The sequence below is a fragment of the Larimichthys crocea genome, chromosome XXIII (assembly GCF_000972845.2).
Source record: "Larimichthys crocea isolate SSNF chromosome XXIII, L_crocea_2.0, whole genome shotgun sequence".
Taxonomy (NCBI): Eukaryota; Metazoa; Chordata; class Actinopteri; family Sciaenidae; genus Larimichthys; species Larimichthys crocea.
Window position 1 is genome coordinate 6207661 of NC_040033.1, and position 16982 is coordinate 6224642.

Consider the following 16982-nt stretch of genomic DNA (forward strand, 5'->3'; position numbering starts at 1 on the left):
GTGTTGAATTGACCTTTTCTTTGCAAAGAAAATAAAACCTTGTCGGCCGGCAGAAGTCTCTGTTTCATTCTTCACCAGCAGCAGAGAAATTTCCACAACAAAGCACACAAACCAGGAAAAATAACCAAATCTGAGCAAGTCAACAAAGTGTAACGAAACGCTTGGCTTCTGAAACGCTCCTGATGGGGTTTGAAGTTGCGTGGAGAACAGACGAAAACAGCTTTTCGGCTTTAGTCTTGGTGACATCCAGCACGTGCAGAGCATCACACAAAGGCCATGTTCCTGTTCAGACCATGAACAGTATAAAACATGGACGTCATATCTGTGACCTCAGCCACAGGTTTCTGAATCGTGGTGTCTCTGGCTCACCACCAGCTTGACAGTCTTGCCTCTACCGGCTCCGGGCCAATCCAGAAATGGGGTATGGATGAAATGGGCTCCACATGTAAACATCTTCCATTTAAAAGAACTAATCTTCCTTTTTTCTCATTTTAAAGACGGACAGTTAAATGATTTTGATGCCTGATGCCTAACACAAGAAACCAAACTCCCAAAAAGACTATATTCCTTTATATACATCCTAATTATATCATATCACAGTATATTATAGTAGGACTGAAATGCGGTGAGAATACAAACACCATGCTCGCTTACCTGTTAGTGTAACAAGGCAGACCAGAAGCCCTAACAGTGTTTGCAGGCTGACCCCCATAGACAGGGTGAGGACCTTCACCCCTCCTGTGGGACAATCGTCAGCAGGCTGGCAGCTGCACACATTGATGGTCAAAGTGCTGGTGCTGGAGAGAGCCGGAGAGCCGCTATCTGTCACAACAACGGGCAGGAGATACTGGGTCCGATCCTTGCGGGTGAAAGTACTCCTGCGTGCAACGATGCCGGCTGTGTTGTCTAAAAATGAAGTCAGGAGAGATGCATTTTTTTTCGGTATTCTTCAAACAAACAAAAAAAAAAAAGCACCATCTCCACTGCGAATGCTGATATCCTGAAAAGGGAGAGACTGAATAACAGGTAAACGGACACAGGTAATGTGATTTAAAATACAATCTAAGCTCTGTGAAACACTTTGTCTGATCTCATTTCCAGTGTGTGCAAAAGTAAATTTGGAAAATTCAGTTTTGGCTTCACCCGTAAGACTTAATCAAGGCACTTAACAATAACTTTTCGGGAGTGGAATATGCCTTGTGGCATATGGAAATGTGTTTTATTAAACGTGTTCCCTCTTAATTCATTATTCATTCCCCGGTTGCTGACTGGACTCCTGTGCTTGCGTGGCTAACCACCCATACACCGCACCTGCATACATTTCACTCTAACTTATTCGACACATTCAAACATCCCTCCGATTCGCACTTTAACAACACTGTTTGTTCGATTTTTGCTGCCCACTTTCATTATAAAAGAAGAAAAAAAAGGGTTGACTGCCCACTGACTGCAAAGCAAACACTCTTTTAGTTTACTCACTTGAGAAGCCACAAAAAACTACAACCTGCTGAAGGATTTCTGTCCAAAAACTGGTGCATAGTGTTCATTTAAATTCAAATTCTTCTTATCATAAAGAATATCCCTTCATTCGTCTTTTTGTCGCGCTGTTATATACCAGTGCTCTTACAGGTTTTTGGTTTAGCCGCAGCTCACATCGTTATTCCAGCCACTGAAATGGGCCTTTATACGACTTCATCTGGTTTCATGAATTCAGTTTTGCCCCACAGCTTAAAGTCAGTAATTTGCAAGATGAAACTTCTTGGTGCGAGAGGTATGATAATACAAATTTTAAATCACGCTGAGGGTCTCATTGCAACAGTATTGAATCATTCCGCAACTGGTTCACTGCACTTAAAAGGAAAATCATCCAAAGAAAAGAAAAAAAAAAAAAAAACAGCTGTCTACTCTTTTGACTGTGAATCTGTGATGGATTGTTGTTGTTTCAGTATCACAGTCAAATCAGCCTGATGTGGTTTCCTTTTATGATTCACTACCGAGAATCTTTAAGATTTTACATCACCCGTATATTTCTATATTTCTGAAGCACCATTTTTCCTTAATATAATTTGAACAATTGAGTTATATAAAAATTCACCCTCAGTACAGTTGTCATGAACGGGGAAATTAGCTACAGAGACCAAAACTGTTTTTTGTACCAGGCTGTAAACATGTTTATTTCTGCTGTGAAGTTGGACATTTGAACATGGGGACTTATGGAGACTGACTCACTTCTGGAGCCAGACTCAAGTGGACGTTTGAGGAACTGCAGTTTTTGGCTCATCTGCATAAACTTCACTTCATAGACATGCCGGGGCCTTAATTTTGGCACCATGACACCGTGACTACACAACTAACAACAAACGTCACAACACTCACCAGCAACATTTAGTCTACAGCTGCTCTGCTCCCATAAATTATGTTTTCTGTCTGTGTTATGATTCTGTTTTTGTCTAATATATCATAAAGCTTCTACTAAATCTTCTTGCCCATTTACTTGGTTACCAGAGTGTCTGGACCCAACCCATTTAAAATATGATTGGCTGGTTGCCTGAAAAGGAGTGACAGTGAGACACCAGAGATTTTCAACTAGAAAAAAGTCAGACAGTTCAACAAACATACTGTTTTTAGAGCTTTTTCCACAGGTGGCTTCACACCCTTTCCTCAACGAGAACAAAAACACTGGTGCTCTTAAAACAAGCCCTTATTCGCTTTCTCGCCAAGAGTGAGACGAATAGATCAATACCACTCTAAATATGAAGTTAACAGCTAGGGGCCTTTTATCTTAGCTTAGCATAGAGCCTTGAAAACAGCTAGTTCGGCTGAATCCACATGTCAGTCAGATTGCGGCACCTCTAAAACTCACTAATCAACACGTTGTTATCTTGTCAGTGTTCGGCTCCTAGAAGTGTAAAAACAAGAAGTTGTGAAGTCTTGTTGTCACTAAGAGGTTGCTTGGCAACCAGCAGGGATCCAATAAATATCACAGCATATAAAAAAACACATTTTGGCATCCTACTAATTAATACAGCACACGCATTTAAGTTATAGCTTGTTGATGAGTGAGCTTTTCTCGATTTTCAAGCCAAGCTAGATGGTGAACGTGCGTTAAAAAAGATTATTTAATTGGCTATAACCTTGATTATCTCTGATAGTGAAGTTTGGATTGATGTGCTTCTCGGGGACCATGGAGAAGTAGAAGTGGTGACCCTCCACTGGCTCGTCTGGATCAACAGCACTGAGGAGCTGGATGAGCTGAGAGACAAAAGACACATTACCAAAAAAAAATGAGTGCCACACAGACATCACAGATTTCCTTGAAGGTAGTAATCATATGCACTCTAGTATTTCCTTTCTCAGAAATATGACACTCAGACTCTCATTCAGCAGCTGACAATGATATCAGTGTAAAATGGTATGCTGCTGCACCGCAGTGAAAAGGTTCATTGTGAGTCCTCTGATATTTAAAGGATGTGCAAAATAGCAGGATGGTCAAATACAATACGTTCAGTGTCTGTTCACAGAAATTCTCATTGCCAAACTGTTATATAGTAAATCATGAACATCAGTGCATCATAATATACATACTTCTCCCGCCTGTGTTCCCTCGCAGATATATGGCTGGTAATCTCTTGCAAGCCTTGGCACATTGTCGTTTATGTCCAGCACTTTGATGAACACCACCACGGAGGAGGATAAATGGTTCTGCGCTGCAGTAGTGAAGATAGACATTTGCCGGAGTCCACTGGGTGCATGTATCATAAATGCTTTGTAAAAGCTCTGTCAAAATCATACTTAAGACTGATAAATGTTTCTTGTTCTTGAAATATGACAGTGGAGCAAAAAAAAAAAAAAAAGAAGAAGATCAATGTCTTACTGTATTCCCCAAACCAAGACGGTGAAAAAATGAATTTCTCTTTGCAAAATTAAAGATTTGCATCTCTTTAAAGCAGCAGGTTCCCAGCGTTTCATGTCATGTTTAATTAATCTTTTTATTATGTAAGCATTAAATATTATATTTAATTCAACTTCTAACGGCTTTGGTCACATTTGTATTTGTACTGCATTTAACCAATATGACTGTTTCAACCATCTGTTCAATACGGAAGCCCTAAAGGGTCATACATACATACATTTTATTCCACCCGTTTTCCCGTTAAACAATAGTCTAGTGTATTAAATCATTGCAGGAAACATCATTTAGTGTAGCAATGTCAACTGCGGTCAAGTGAGCAGGCGTTCGTCTTTTCCTGATTTCAAATGTGCCCGTATTACAGAATGTATGGCAAATGCATGTAGTCCATGATACGGAGCGAGCAAACATATTACGCCACTGTAAAATCCTTTTGATCCATAATTTCTGACAAAGGTTTGTACACTTGGATCTCAGGACCATCCTGATTATTCACTCACTCAGTATGAAGCATATTTACTGTATCATTTTGGAGAAATTCAGCCTCAAAGTTCATTATTTTGAATTGAAAAAGGCATTATGTGCAATATTTACTCTACTGTAAAATCTATTGGATCCATAATTTCTGACAAAAAAAGATGTTTCCTGCAATGATTTAATACACTAGACTATCGTTTTGTTTTCTCGAGATCTCGAATTAATTGTCTCGTTATCACGGGAAAACTGGTGGAATAAAATGTATGTATGTATGACCCTTTAGGGCTTCCGTAGTTCAATACTTGATATCACAACATTCATTATCCATTATATTTAGCTAAGCTAATTTCAAGTGTGTATTCATAACTTTTAGCTTCTAATTTCAATCTCCTTTTATCCATCAGGTCACTTTTAGGCAACAATTTTCACTTTTAGGCAACAATTTTCTGTATTAACCATTTATCGTACATTCATAGCTAAGGTAACTATTTCAAGTGTTTATTCATTACTTTAGATTAACAATGTCAAGTGCATATTTATTTAGTGTTTAGCTAACTATTTCAACCGTCATTGTCCAATCCGACCATTTATCCATTACTAGCTAACGGTAACTATTTACAGGTTAGGTCAAGTTCATTAATGTATTCTACCTAACTATTTCGTCCATTATTTTCAGCTGTTTTAACAGTTTACTCATTTCTTTTTGCTACCCACTTCAACTTTTAACTTTCTATTAACTACTTTCAGCTAAGTTAACTAACTAAGTTCTTTTAGCTATCTACTTAAACTAAATATTCAATGCTGTAGCATCTATTTCAACTATTTTCATTTCTTATAGCCAGTGTTAACTGTTAACTTGCTGACATGTTTATGCGCTCTCCATAGCAACACTTTTTTCCAGGTTCTGTTACTGCACAGTCTTTCCATGTAACATCTGACAACTGTCTAATTGGGAATAATCACTGGGGACAAGGATTTGTAATCAACACATATGTGATTCTGTACAGGTTCCATGACAGAGTAATGATAAATGTGTCATTAAAAAGATGCTTTTATACATGACATGAAATCCTCCTTACTTGTTTCCCTGGCTTCAACTGTCACATTGTGCCAGTCTGAAGTCTCTCGATCCAAAGCTTTAGAGACGGTTATAGTTCCATTGTTTGGGTCTATTTTGAAAGCTTTTGTGGTGTCACTCCTTTTGTCTATCGAATATCTGGAAGACAAATCACGGAGACACACATTTAGCAGGCAAGGTTGTTTTCTGGGCAAACAAAACATCGTGATACCACGGGGAGATTAATTAGGCAAACTGCTCAATTTTTTAATCTGTTGACAGATATCCAACAAAGAGACTACAGACACGAGCAAGTGTGACACAGTGACAACGACGCTGTGAAAACAAAGCGCCTCACACAGATGGCATAGACACAATTCTGTGTATTTTTTTCAGTGATTTTAATGGAATGTTGTTTCTGATCTGGCCGCTGACGTGAGGAAATATTATTTAAGAGCAGTTAGACAGGGAACCTTGTAAACATCGATAAACAGAGAAACTTTTTGGATTTGAATAATAGTCTGTCTACGCAATGATATACTGTAGGTGGTGCAGCTGTGGTGACATAACACACATCCCTGTGTCTTGTTGTCTAATGGTGGGTGACAAGTTAGTCCTTGCATTTATTTTAATGCAAAAAAACAAACAAACTCAAAAGTAGAGGGAGAAATTTATCATCCACAGACCAAGCAGGCCAAATTGTTTGTGAAAGAAATATTTGCTTGTTATTGCACAGGTCTTTCACGCCGCCGTACCTTTAACCCACATTAATACAAGCGATTATAACACCACGCTGAATTAGAGTAAGCAGGATTGAAAACACACCAAGTAATGAATCATTTGTGTGAGCCACTTTGCTGATAACAACACGGAAAATAAGCCAATTTGACCAAAGCAAACTTAATCATATTTAGTAGAACTGTTGAAACCCCTAAAATGTCAGCCCGAATTTATTAATCAATGAGACACTGTCACCAAAGGGACAGTAATAGACGCTAGGCTGAGGATGATATGCAGCACCTGCCACTCTTAAGCTCTGTTGAGATGGACTACAGGCACCAGTACTGCTGCTGTCTCCTCTGCAACGTGCCCCACTTGCAAATGACTGCAAATCTCAATTCCATATGCCACCTCGTATGGTGCTTTATTACATTCCCACGTCCTAGCCACGTCGCTTTGTGATAATACCACGGCAATAGATAGAAAAGCCTGTGAGGTATAAAAAAAAATCAAAAAAATCGTCATGATTTATTCAGCAGGGCTCATTTCCTACTAAAGTAATATGAGATAAATATGACCATGTACAGGGTATCCAGAGATCAAGGGTAAAAATGGATGCACCGAGCCAGTAACGTTATTTGAAATGGAATGATTTTTCACCCCATGGAGGAAGCTGTCTAGGGCAGGCTGTCGAGGGATGGTACGCCCCCACCCGCCTGGGTGTCTACCTCATCACTATCATACTGGCAGTTGGGTGGCAGATGCCATTCTTCCTGGTTTAGACGTCTCACATTACCTGATGGGATTGTTGACTGTGTCAGTGTCTCTGGCGCTTACGCTGCCAACCACCGTTCCCACAGCTGCATTCTCGGGGACCTTCCACTCGTACGTCGGCTCGAGGAAGACAGGCGGCTCGTCCACATCCTCCACAACAATCTTGAGCGTTGTCCTGTCCCTGAATTCCTCCAAAGTCAGAAAGCGAGTGTCCACGTGGTCATTGACTGCCTCTGCGGCCATGACAAAACGTCTTTTTGTTTCAAAGTCCAAAGGCTGCGGAAGGAATGGAACATGCGATTCGTATTAATTGATACAAACCTATTCGGTCGTCCAACAAACTCAGGAACTCAGGAGAGGAACAGCTTTTTTAAAATGTGTTTTGCCAACTTGTATTTGAGACAGATGATTGTTCCTGTGAGTGCGGAGATGAATTTGAATTGTTCAGTCAATGTCAATAAGCTACCAGCTGTGAGCACGCACTTAAATAATGCTGTGTCTTCGATTAACATTATGATGCTAGTAATAAGAAAACAGCATGCAAACCATTACGGCATTCCCCAAATGATTCAGAGGCAGAGTCAATAATGTTTTTGTTTTTTTGTTTTGTTTTGTTTTTATTATTTCATTATCACTTCATCTTCATCGAGGGCTCCTGTGCCATAAAGGAGAAGCATCCTGTACGTGAGAGTATGGCAGTTCATGACTTTGCCTTGTTTTATCTGTAGCCCTACACGGAATAGAAATAGTTCAGCGCCTAATAAAGGAATACATTTTAGAGCGACCTTTTACTGTGACCAGTCCAAAGCTCCCTGTGTCATAATCACGCTGTTTAATCAGGATGTTTATATGCCAAACCTGACAGATGGATGGATTATCCTGGCAAACAGATAAAATGCTCACAAACATGGAATTTAATAAATCTGTGATCAGAATTTGAGAGAAATGAAAGTTTCTTTAGATAGTTTACTCCAACTCATGAAGAGCGAGAGCAAAAGTGCATTTATGTTTTTGTCGAGTGTAAATTAATCAGTCATTCAAAGCAACCTTGCACAGAAGAAAATTGTAATACGGCTGTGGTAAATATGGGCAGCTGTACACGTGTGTTTGTTATGATTATTACTTGTGATTAAAACCTAGTGAGTGGACTAACAGCCAAAATCAGTCGAGTGCAACAACACAAGACATAACAGCCAGCTAATATTACTGACTGGTCCAACAACTAGAAGCCCAGCTGGGCGTCTGTTTTTCAGCGTTTTATTTCAAAGAGCTCTCGCCAATGACTAAAAAGTCTGTCCCACATTTACTCTTGTCTGGCGGCAATTTGCTCGGCCACTTTCTTTTTCACTTCTCAGCTTCTCTCTTCACTCTTTTTTTGCCTCTGTCGTTATGTCCATAGAGGCTGCTGAGCTACGTTACACCGTCTTACACAAGTCTGGCTCCACACCCCAGGACTGAAAACCTTCTTCCCTTCTCCGGTGCACTGGGCTCATAGTCCGGACAGCTAACAAACTGAGCTGGCATTAACTAACAGCAGCTGCAGTTGGCAGCAGTTTACGTTAGTGTCCATCAAAAACTATTTTCTCAATGAAATGTAACCCAGCTTGACTTAAATCAGTGAAATAGTAGTCCGTGTGTGACTTGTAGTGCCTTAAAGCATCACGTACTTCTCGTGGGTGATCATACAGTCTGCTTACCCGTCACAAAGATTTAAAAACTGTTATTTTACGGTAGAATTATTACACAATGTTGCTTTAATAACCTTTCTGCATTGGACGGGTTGAATGGGAACTGCTGGCATCGAGTTAGCTGCCTTAAGTTTATGTGAATTTGGGGGAATTAAGAAACAGGCCAGCACGTAATTACTTGTAAAATAAAGACTTGTTGCTTGACCATGAGAGTGTCTGATCTATTGCTTTCAGCTCCTCATACAACAATGTTATTATTTTAACAGTTTGCCTGGCAGTAAGTAAATGTGTGTCTGCTAATTTCTCGCTAAAATTAGTGCTTATTAACGTTCACGAGACAGTTCACAGTTTCCCGAGAAGAATCGAGGCCCTTGTCACCTTTTTCTAATGTGTAAATTGGATAAAAACTGGCAAACATCAGTGCTGATGTGCGATCATCAGAAGTCACTTCATTGTTCATATGGCCTCAGATTATGCATCTTTATGTCCGTGACCTAGAAAAGAGTCAATATTGCTGTTTCCACCTGGTGTGTGACTGTGTGTGATTATTGGATCCCAGAGCCAGAGCTGTTACACTGATGCGTCTGGTAGGCTCATTAATTTTTAAAAGCATTATTGCATTTTTTACTTTTTTATTTATTTTTTTGCCTGTACTGTATCTCTGCGGTTTAACGTCAAAGCTGCTGCAGTGCCAGATGTCTACCTGTGAGCTTGCTTGCATGATTATTAGGGAGTGCCAGGATATGCTGGCATGCCCTCTATCAGGTGATTTTTTTTTCTTTTAAATTAAGTTCACCTTAGTGTCTGTAATTTTAATTAAATCTTAAACACTGGCAATATAACGAGGATGGTTTTAATCGCCTTTAGTTTTTGTAAAAAATAACGTCTGGGATCTAAATGCCCTCTGTCCACACCCGCACTATGTTTTTTGGCTACACTGCCGCCCTTGAATCAGATTAAAAACCTACATCTAAAAATTATAATACATTAAACTTATTTATTAGCCACCGAGAGATACCTTGGCTAGCAGAATCACTCCCTCCTGTGTCACCGGATCTGTTTCGATGATAAAAGTGGAGCTTTCCTCCAGGTCATCCTCCAGACTGTAGGTCATTTTGGCGTTGATGCCAATGTCTCCGTCCTCTGCCATAATCCTGCCCACTGTTGTGCCCACGGCTGCATTTTCAGGGATGGCAAAGGCGTACAGGTCTGGAAAAAAAAAAGGAAAAAAAAGAGGATGTTTGAACTTGTGTTGTCACCGTCAGCTTGAGAGGCTGAACGTTGGGAAGAGGACATCAAAAGGAATGCAAAATCTGGATATAATGATAAGTCGCGTTTAGAGGGGAAACAACAAATAAGAAAGTTTCTCCGCTGAAACATCTCCTCCAGAACTTGTCAGTGAGTTGTTAATAGCTAGTCAAGATAGTCCGCTAGTGTATAACGTGATAAGGAGGGAGAACATTGTGGTGGAGGGTCAATTTGTGTGAGTCACAGATAAATTGTGGCAACTCGCACATAATCCCCGCCTAACTCTAATAAGAAGATGAGAAAATGTGATTGTGTCTTTGAGGGACTCTATTTGGATGACTGCCACAACTGGGAGGAACTTAACAGCAACCAGCTGCTCCTGGAAAAAAAAATAAAAAATAAATCCCTGCTGATAATAATTTGCAATTATGTGACAAAACAGAAGGGCACAGTTCAAAGTGAAGTGTGGCCATACAATATTTATAAGACCTTCTTGACTGAACATGGCATCCACTGGATACAGTGGCAACCACCGGTGAGTGTGAATGTGACATTAATAGTTAAAAGTATCAACCATCGTCGTCTCATTTCTACTGAATTGATTTCTTCCCCGGGCATTCATTTAGTGAGGGTTTATCGCTGCGAAGGCTAGGTTTGTTTCCAAAGGTCATGACAAATGTCCTTTCATGCGTGAATGATTAAATTCATCCAGTGGCCGACACATATACGTGTGCAGATGAACAGAAAATACCCATCTCCTTCCCTGTCTCTTTCACTCCCTCTCTTTCTTCGTCCTTTCTTTCTTTTCTTTTTTTTTAATTTTGGCCGCCGTCTGAATAACAAGACGACCAAATGCGGCACCGGCAGCGCAAACCACCCACCTGAACCCGGAGAGGAGTGATCCAATGAATATCTCTTAGGTATAATATTAAACATCTCCTCTAAATCTGCGACTCTTTGTACGTTTTCATTGATTCCCTCAGTGTGTGTGTGGTCTAGTGTTTACATCACTATGAGTCATGCTTGCATGAGTGACTCACGGTGCTGGAATGTGGGTCCGTTGTCGTTGACATCAGTCAGGCTCACGGTGACTGTGGTGGAGGATGAGTAACCGCCACTAAGGCCCAGCATATCCTTGACCTGCACCACCACCAGGTACTGCTCCCTGGCTTCACGGTCCATGTTTGGCCAAGATGTTACAATGATCCCTGCAGGTGTAGGAGACAGACAGGAGAGGAGGTAGACGAGAGATTCATTAGGACGGCATCAAGTGTATCTGTGGGTGGTTTTCTATCTGCTTCTTCTTTTTTTTTCCAAATGTAAGTAAACAAACTTTGCCTCAAGAAATCTTGTACCACAAAAAAAAAAACCTAAAGTCTGCAAATTCTATCAGTAAACAAAGGAAGAGGAGGACTTTCAGATGAATTCATGCTTCAGTGAACAGAAGAACAATTTGAAGAAAGAGAATTACATTGACCTGACAAATATACGCACTGTTTCTGTCTTTGGAAGCCATCGTTTCCACCGCTGGGTTCATGTGATAACAGCTTTTCAGCTGCCACTCACTAAACGCTATATTTAGTCAGCTAACCACTGCACTGTAAACACGTCAGACATCTGTCTTGTGCTAAACATACAGAATCTAGTAAAGATACAGCCACCTGTGCAGGTAGGTGCCAAAACACAATGATAAGACAGGTGTTTTTTCTTTAATTGTCCCTATCAAAAGCCAAAGAAACAAGATTTTTTTTATTAGTCTGTCTTTCAACACTTCCACGTCAGTGTTAAGTTCACTCACCGTCTGAAAAATTAGAACAAAAAGGCTTAAACAGCTGAGCACTGTAGCTTTTAGTGAATGTTACTCAAGCAGGAGTGCAGCACTCGTTTTAGCAATAGTAATCTATCCATCCATCCATCCATGAAGGGACATGTCCTTACGTCTGGACCCCATCAGGCACAGTCCTGTCACGTCATGGACTTAATGTTTAGAGTTTCATACCGCCAGACGTTGTAAATTTCTTTGGTTTATGTGCTTCTATCATGAGTAAATAGGCTGTTTTTATGATACGATTTGAAGTTTGCACAGGGTGTTTTATTTTGAAAATCCACTGGATTCTTTATACAGTTTCTGTGTCTGACTTCCGGTCGCTTCGATCTGCCCCGCGCTGCTTGACGCGGAGTCGGTCAAAAATAGAACAGCCACGTATTATTGGCGGGTGCAGAGCGGAGAGCCGAGAGGCTTCTGAAACGTGCCATTGTGCTTCTGTTGGGGTAACAATCACTGTCTAGAATGGCCTCGAGCGTCTCCGGCGCCCGTGGACGTATTTAGTGTCACAGTGTGGCTCCGTGGCACAGAGGAGTAACTTGTACTGTGCGGACAATACTCGCTTGTAGGATCAATTCATTTCACCTCCAGATTTATCCTCATAGGTTAACTGAAGCCATGAGCAAAATTACAGCGTCAGCGGCTGCCCACTTCCCAAACAGTCCCATTTTGCCCTTTTACATATCGCATTCATTTGCATTTGAAATCTTTTTTTTGACGTCAATAATCCTCTCCACACTTCAGCTCTTCACAGTTCAGGTCAACAATGTGTGTGGGAGGAGTTGTAGCTGACCTCAGTGTGAATGTACACGCATCGGCATCAGTTGAACCAGCAAAAACACACATTTCTTCCCAACGGTCCCGAGGAGTAGCTACATGTGTGGATAGTTGCTTTAAGAGATAAAGTTGTCAGGGGAATTTAGACAATTCTGAAAGTGAGAAATAGTGTCTGACTTGTGAAAAGACATTTGGACCAGAGGGACAAAGCACAAAGACAAGACAGTTTCCTGTCTCAACAGCCTGAAATTGGAAACATTTCAGCCCCTGTTGTTTTTTCCTTTTTAAACCCACTTGTTGTGAATTTCCGCACAGCCGAATCTCAAGTGCACCTGCCTAATATCACAAACTGTCACGGTTCAGACTAAAAGCCTGTGGTTACCCGTCTTTGGCTCCACAGAGAAGTAGGGCTCCCCCTGCAGGATGGAGTAGATGAGCTTGGCGTTGTTCCCGAACATCGGATCATCAGCATCTGTGGCTGTCACCTGGGCCACTGTGGTGCCTGTTGGAGGGGCGAGGGAGGGGGGATCACACAGTCAGAGTTAGCTCAGGCAGCAGTTCCAGTCGACGGGGAAATAAAGTGATTATGCCACAAGTCCCGCAGGGTCTGTCTGTCTAGCTCGAAGGGAGGGGGGTGGAAATAGAAGAAGGGAGAGGGAAGAGGAGGTTGAGGTAGGGTTAGAGGAGGGATGTTGACAAAGGGGCGAGGGTTGTGGGAGTGGGGGTGGGGAGCGGCGTTGGCCTTTCACAGCTCCGTGCAGGCTGTGCAGGTGTATGTGACAGCCTCTCCAGCCCTATAGCGACATCTCTCTCACCATCCACCTGCCCCTCGTTTCCTCTCCTTCGCACTCTGATTCAGTTCCACCTCTCTATCTTTCACACTCACGACCCCTTTCTCCCCGCCGACCATATCCTTCTCCTCACCTTGCTTTCTGAAGTCCTTTCTATCTCGTTCCTTTTTCTTTTTTTTCCCCTTCCCCTCCTCAGCGAGCACTCTGTTTTTCTCTCACAGGGTTTTAACCACGGCATTTCTTATCCTCAGTCACCCGCACTCCAACCTTCCCCGCTCACTTTCCCTTCCCAGAGTCAAATGCATTATGATTTATTACGAGTGAGATATTATGCTGCAGAAGCAGATTACATATAAATTGAAATGGTAATGTTTGTGGTATGAAAGGGCAGTGGTTATAATGACATTATTTAAGAAATTTAAGGGATCTGAGCTACGATTGAGAATCCAATACTTCTGACTTCCTGAATGGGGACAGATGACAGACATCTATATAACCTTTAGTTCATTGCCAAGATTTAAGTTAAGAAAATGTATTTGAAAAGTATATGCCAAGAAACTATAGTCCATAGACATGTTTTTATCTGTTCCATAGAAAATGTCTGACTTTTATCGGTAAAGAAAACTCATCACTTGTTTGCACGAATCATATTTCAAATGCACAATTCACTGAAACATAATTAAAAACTGAATAATGCATTTGTTCGACTTATTCCCAATGTTATTAAAAGATCTATCTGACACATAAAATATCAAAAAAAATATCACGTTAGCGTGCTAGCTTTCTCACAGCCATGCCGTTAAGGGATTGTTCCTTTTTTCATTTTTCATTCTGGGAAGATTCACATTCTTGCCAAGAGTTAGATGAGACGATCAATACCACTACCCTTTAGTAAAAAACTACATCTGTGCTCATGTCTCCTCTAAAATATTTTGTTACAGAGGTGGCTTGAGGTCTGGAGGAGTATTTTTCTGCAGCACAGACGCTACTGAATGAATCATAAAAAATATTATAGGAATACGACAGGCAGCAGTGTGTCTCTATGATCCCCTCACTCTTCCACGACTGCACGTTGCTGCTTGAGATTTGACACAATATAGTATTGAATTAAGCATTTATAGTATATATAGTTTAAAGAACATTATAGATCCAAAAAGCAAGAAAAAAGGCAGCGCATCTGGATTTATCAATTCAAAGCAAAGCTAGGCTACTAATATTTCAGAGCCACGGTCAGGGGCTAGAGATTCTAACTTCAAGGTTCAATGAGTCAGGGAGAGTATAGACTAATAAATTGAACTCAAAAACAACCCCTGTACTACTGCACTCTGTCTCCTGGGATGGGAGGTGAACAAATTTTGCAAGACAAGGGGGATGGAATCACCCCTCGAATCGCCTACTGACGGCCACGTCATCTACCGTGAATATGTAGCCGGCACCAGTTATTCTTAGCAGACAAACTGGAAAAAGTAGTCCTACACTCAAAAAATACAATTACGTGAAACCTAAATAATTTGAAATAAAGACAACATTTAATCCTAATTAAACCTGCTGCCATCACTAAAACTCACAAAGATATATCTTGTTTGTTTAATCCATATAAAAAGCTGAGGTGTAAAAATGAGGTTTCATACTTGATTTCTTGTTTGCAGGTAGTAACTCTCTGGAGTCTCCCCTGGTTGCCTGGCAACGATGACCCCAGTATGTTACTGCCCCCTTGAGCATTATATATTAATTGACGAAGCTAGAGGCTGCTGGTTTCAGCTGTATATTTACAGTAAACACATGAGAGTGGTATCAATCTTCTTGTCTAACTCTTGAAAAGAAAGTGAATGATATCCCAAAGTGTCAAATTGTGGACAAATTGACCAGATGGGGCTAGATGAATAGTCGATGGGGTCACCAGAGTAACCACGACCAATTAGACAACATTTCCTGACAACTCCTCTAATAATTATCAAAGTATTTCAGTCTCAGCTAAAGTTGTTGACCAATTGATTGACATTTTCATCCACCCTTTCTTTCTTAAACGTACCAGTTGGACACATCTCAGGGATGCTGGACACGTAAGGTTCGTTCTGGAACTGGGGGACGTTGTCATTGATGTCCTGCACCTTGATGATGAACTCTGACTGGGGTTCCTCTGGTTCATTGGTCCACCTGTTGATAGCCTGGGCTTGAAGGACGTAGAAGGCCTTTTCCTCACGGTCGAGCTTCTTCAGCGTGCGGATGTCACCGGAATACTCATCTATCTCAAAAACATCTCCGGCGCCTTCTCCTGATAATACGTACTTGATAGAAAACTCGCCTCGGTCAGAATCAGATTTGAGCTACAAAAAGAGGAGGGAGTATATCAAAGCTTGGTTTTTAAAAACAATTCTCTCAGTGGGAACCAGAAAACATGCACTTTTAAAGGGAAGTACCGTATCAAGGACATGGAGGACATTCAATCTGAAGCGGTACCTGGCCAATAACGCGAGGAGTGGGATCTTCCTCGGGGACAAACAGCTGTTTCCAGATCCAGCCTCTCTTCAGGCGACGGTGCAGATGAGCGGACCCCTGGGCCAATTGTTGGGCTTCCAGACCCTGAGTACCTCTCATATCGCTCAACACCCCGCCAGGAATCATGGAAAAGACCGTCACCATGGCCAACACACTCGACATGCTTATTTTTACTGTCCATTGGTGCATTTCCTCTACACTTCCCATGGTTAGCGGACAGAGGATCGAGGTATCACTGGTCCAGTGCTACCATTTCTTCATTCAACAACAGAGCAATTCATGATCCCGGCAGTGCTGTATCCCATCTTCTTACGATGTGGTTTGTATGCACGCTCATGTCTCTGAAATAAAAGTTAACAATTTAATTAATGACTGCAGTGAGAAATTTCCAGCAGTGCACAGAGATTACTGAAATCTGTAGCAGTTTAAGTATAAACGCAAAAATAAAGTGTGTAATTAAACAAAGCTTTAAATACACATGTGTATTTTGAGTCTTATATTATAATTACAGAGCGACAATTAAAGACAGCCATCTATCTGAAATTCTAAGTGGATTTTTATTATATATAAAAGGCAAATCAAACTTAAAGAGTTTGCATGCTGTGAATAAAAGATGACTGTCTTATGTATCACTGATTACTAAACAGGCTTACTTGTACCGTGGGGGGTGTTTCTGTAGTTGCTTGGGGGCCTGGGTAAAGACGGCAGAGCAACTTATTGGAAAACATAGACAGTACAGTTTGATTTACATATGTATAATATATGTATATATACTGTGTATTTAAATACTGTTTATTCAATGAGTTAGCTGCAACACTGAACGCCACATGCAGTGGCAGAGAGTGTGCAGCAAATCAGTTATTTAAAAGTAAATCCATCTATTATCCAATATGTTTAAGGTAATTACTTCAAGTGTTTATGAAATAATTAACGTTTAACGCTAAATTGTAACTGATTGGTCTTGGTCTCAAGAGCAGTCTTAAGAGCACTTTTAAAGGCCTCGTTCTCTTCTCAGAATCAAACACATTTTTACTCAGTCTTGTCTCGGACAAAGAAGGATTTTAGTTTAAGACCGGTCAAGACTACAACTTTGGGGATGAGGTAACCACCCGAAGAGTTTTTGTGAATATTAGCTACCTAAGTAGGCTACATACTGTCTGGTCTTGGTCTTGACTTGCTCTCAACCCCTCAAAGTCTTGGGCCGAGTGGATTTGAT

General features: G+C 41.0%; 1 protein-coding gene across 1 annotated transcript in view; it reads right to left on the reverse strand.

Annotated features, from left to right (window-relative positions):
- Positions 1–16982, reverse strand: part of cdh19 (cadherin 19, type 2) — a 30477-nt gene that overhangs the window by 8244 nt on the left and 5251 nt on the right. Inside the window, exons 2-11 of the mRNA XM_010744883.3 lie at positions 15728–16107; positions 15300–15594; positions 12859–12978; positions 10915–11082; positions 9645–9835; positions 6961–7214; positions 5467–5603; positions 3586–3707; positions 3135–3252; positions 655–906 (exon numbers count right to left, since the gene is read on the reverse strand). Coding sequence (XP_010743185.2) covers positions 655–906; positions 3135–3252; positions 3586–3707; positions 5467–5603; positions 6961–7214; positions 9645–9835; positions 10915–11082; positions 12859–12978; positions 15300–15594; positions 15728–15973 — 1903 coding nt within the window. The 5' untranslated portion in view covers positions 15974–16107. The remainder of the gene's footprint in view (positions 1–654; positions 907–3134; positions 3253–3585; positions 3708–5466; positions 5604–6960; positions 7215–9644; positions 9836–10914; positions 11083–12858; positions 12979–15299; positions 15595–15727; positions 16108–16982) is intronic.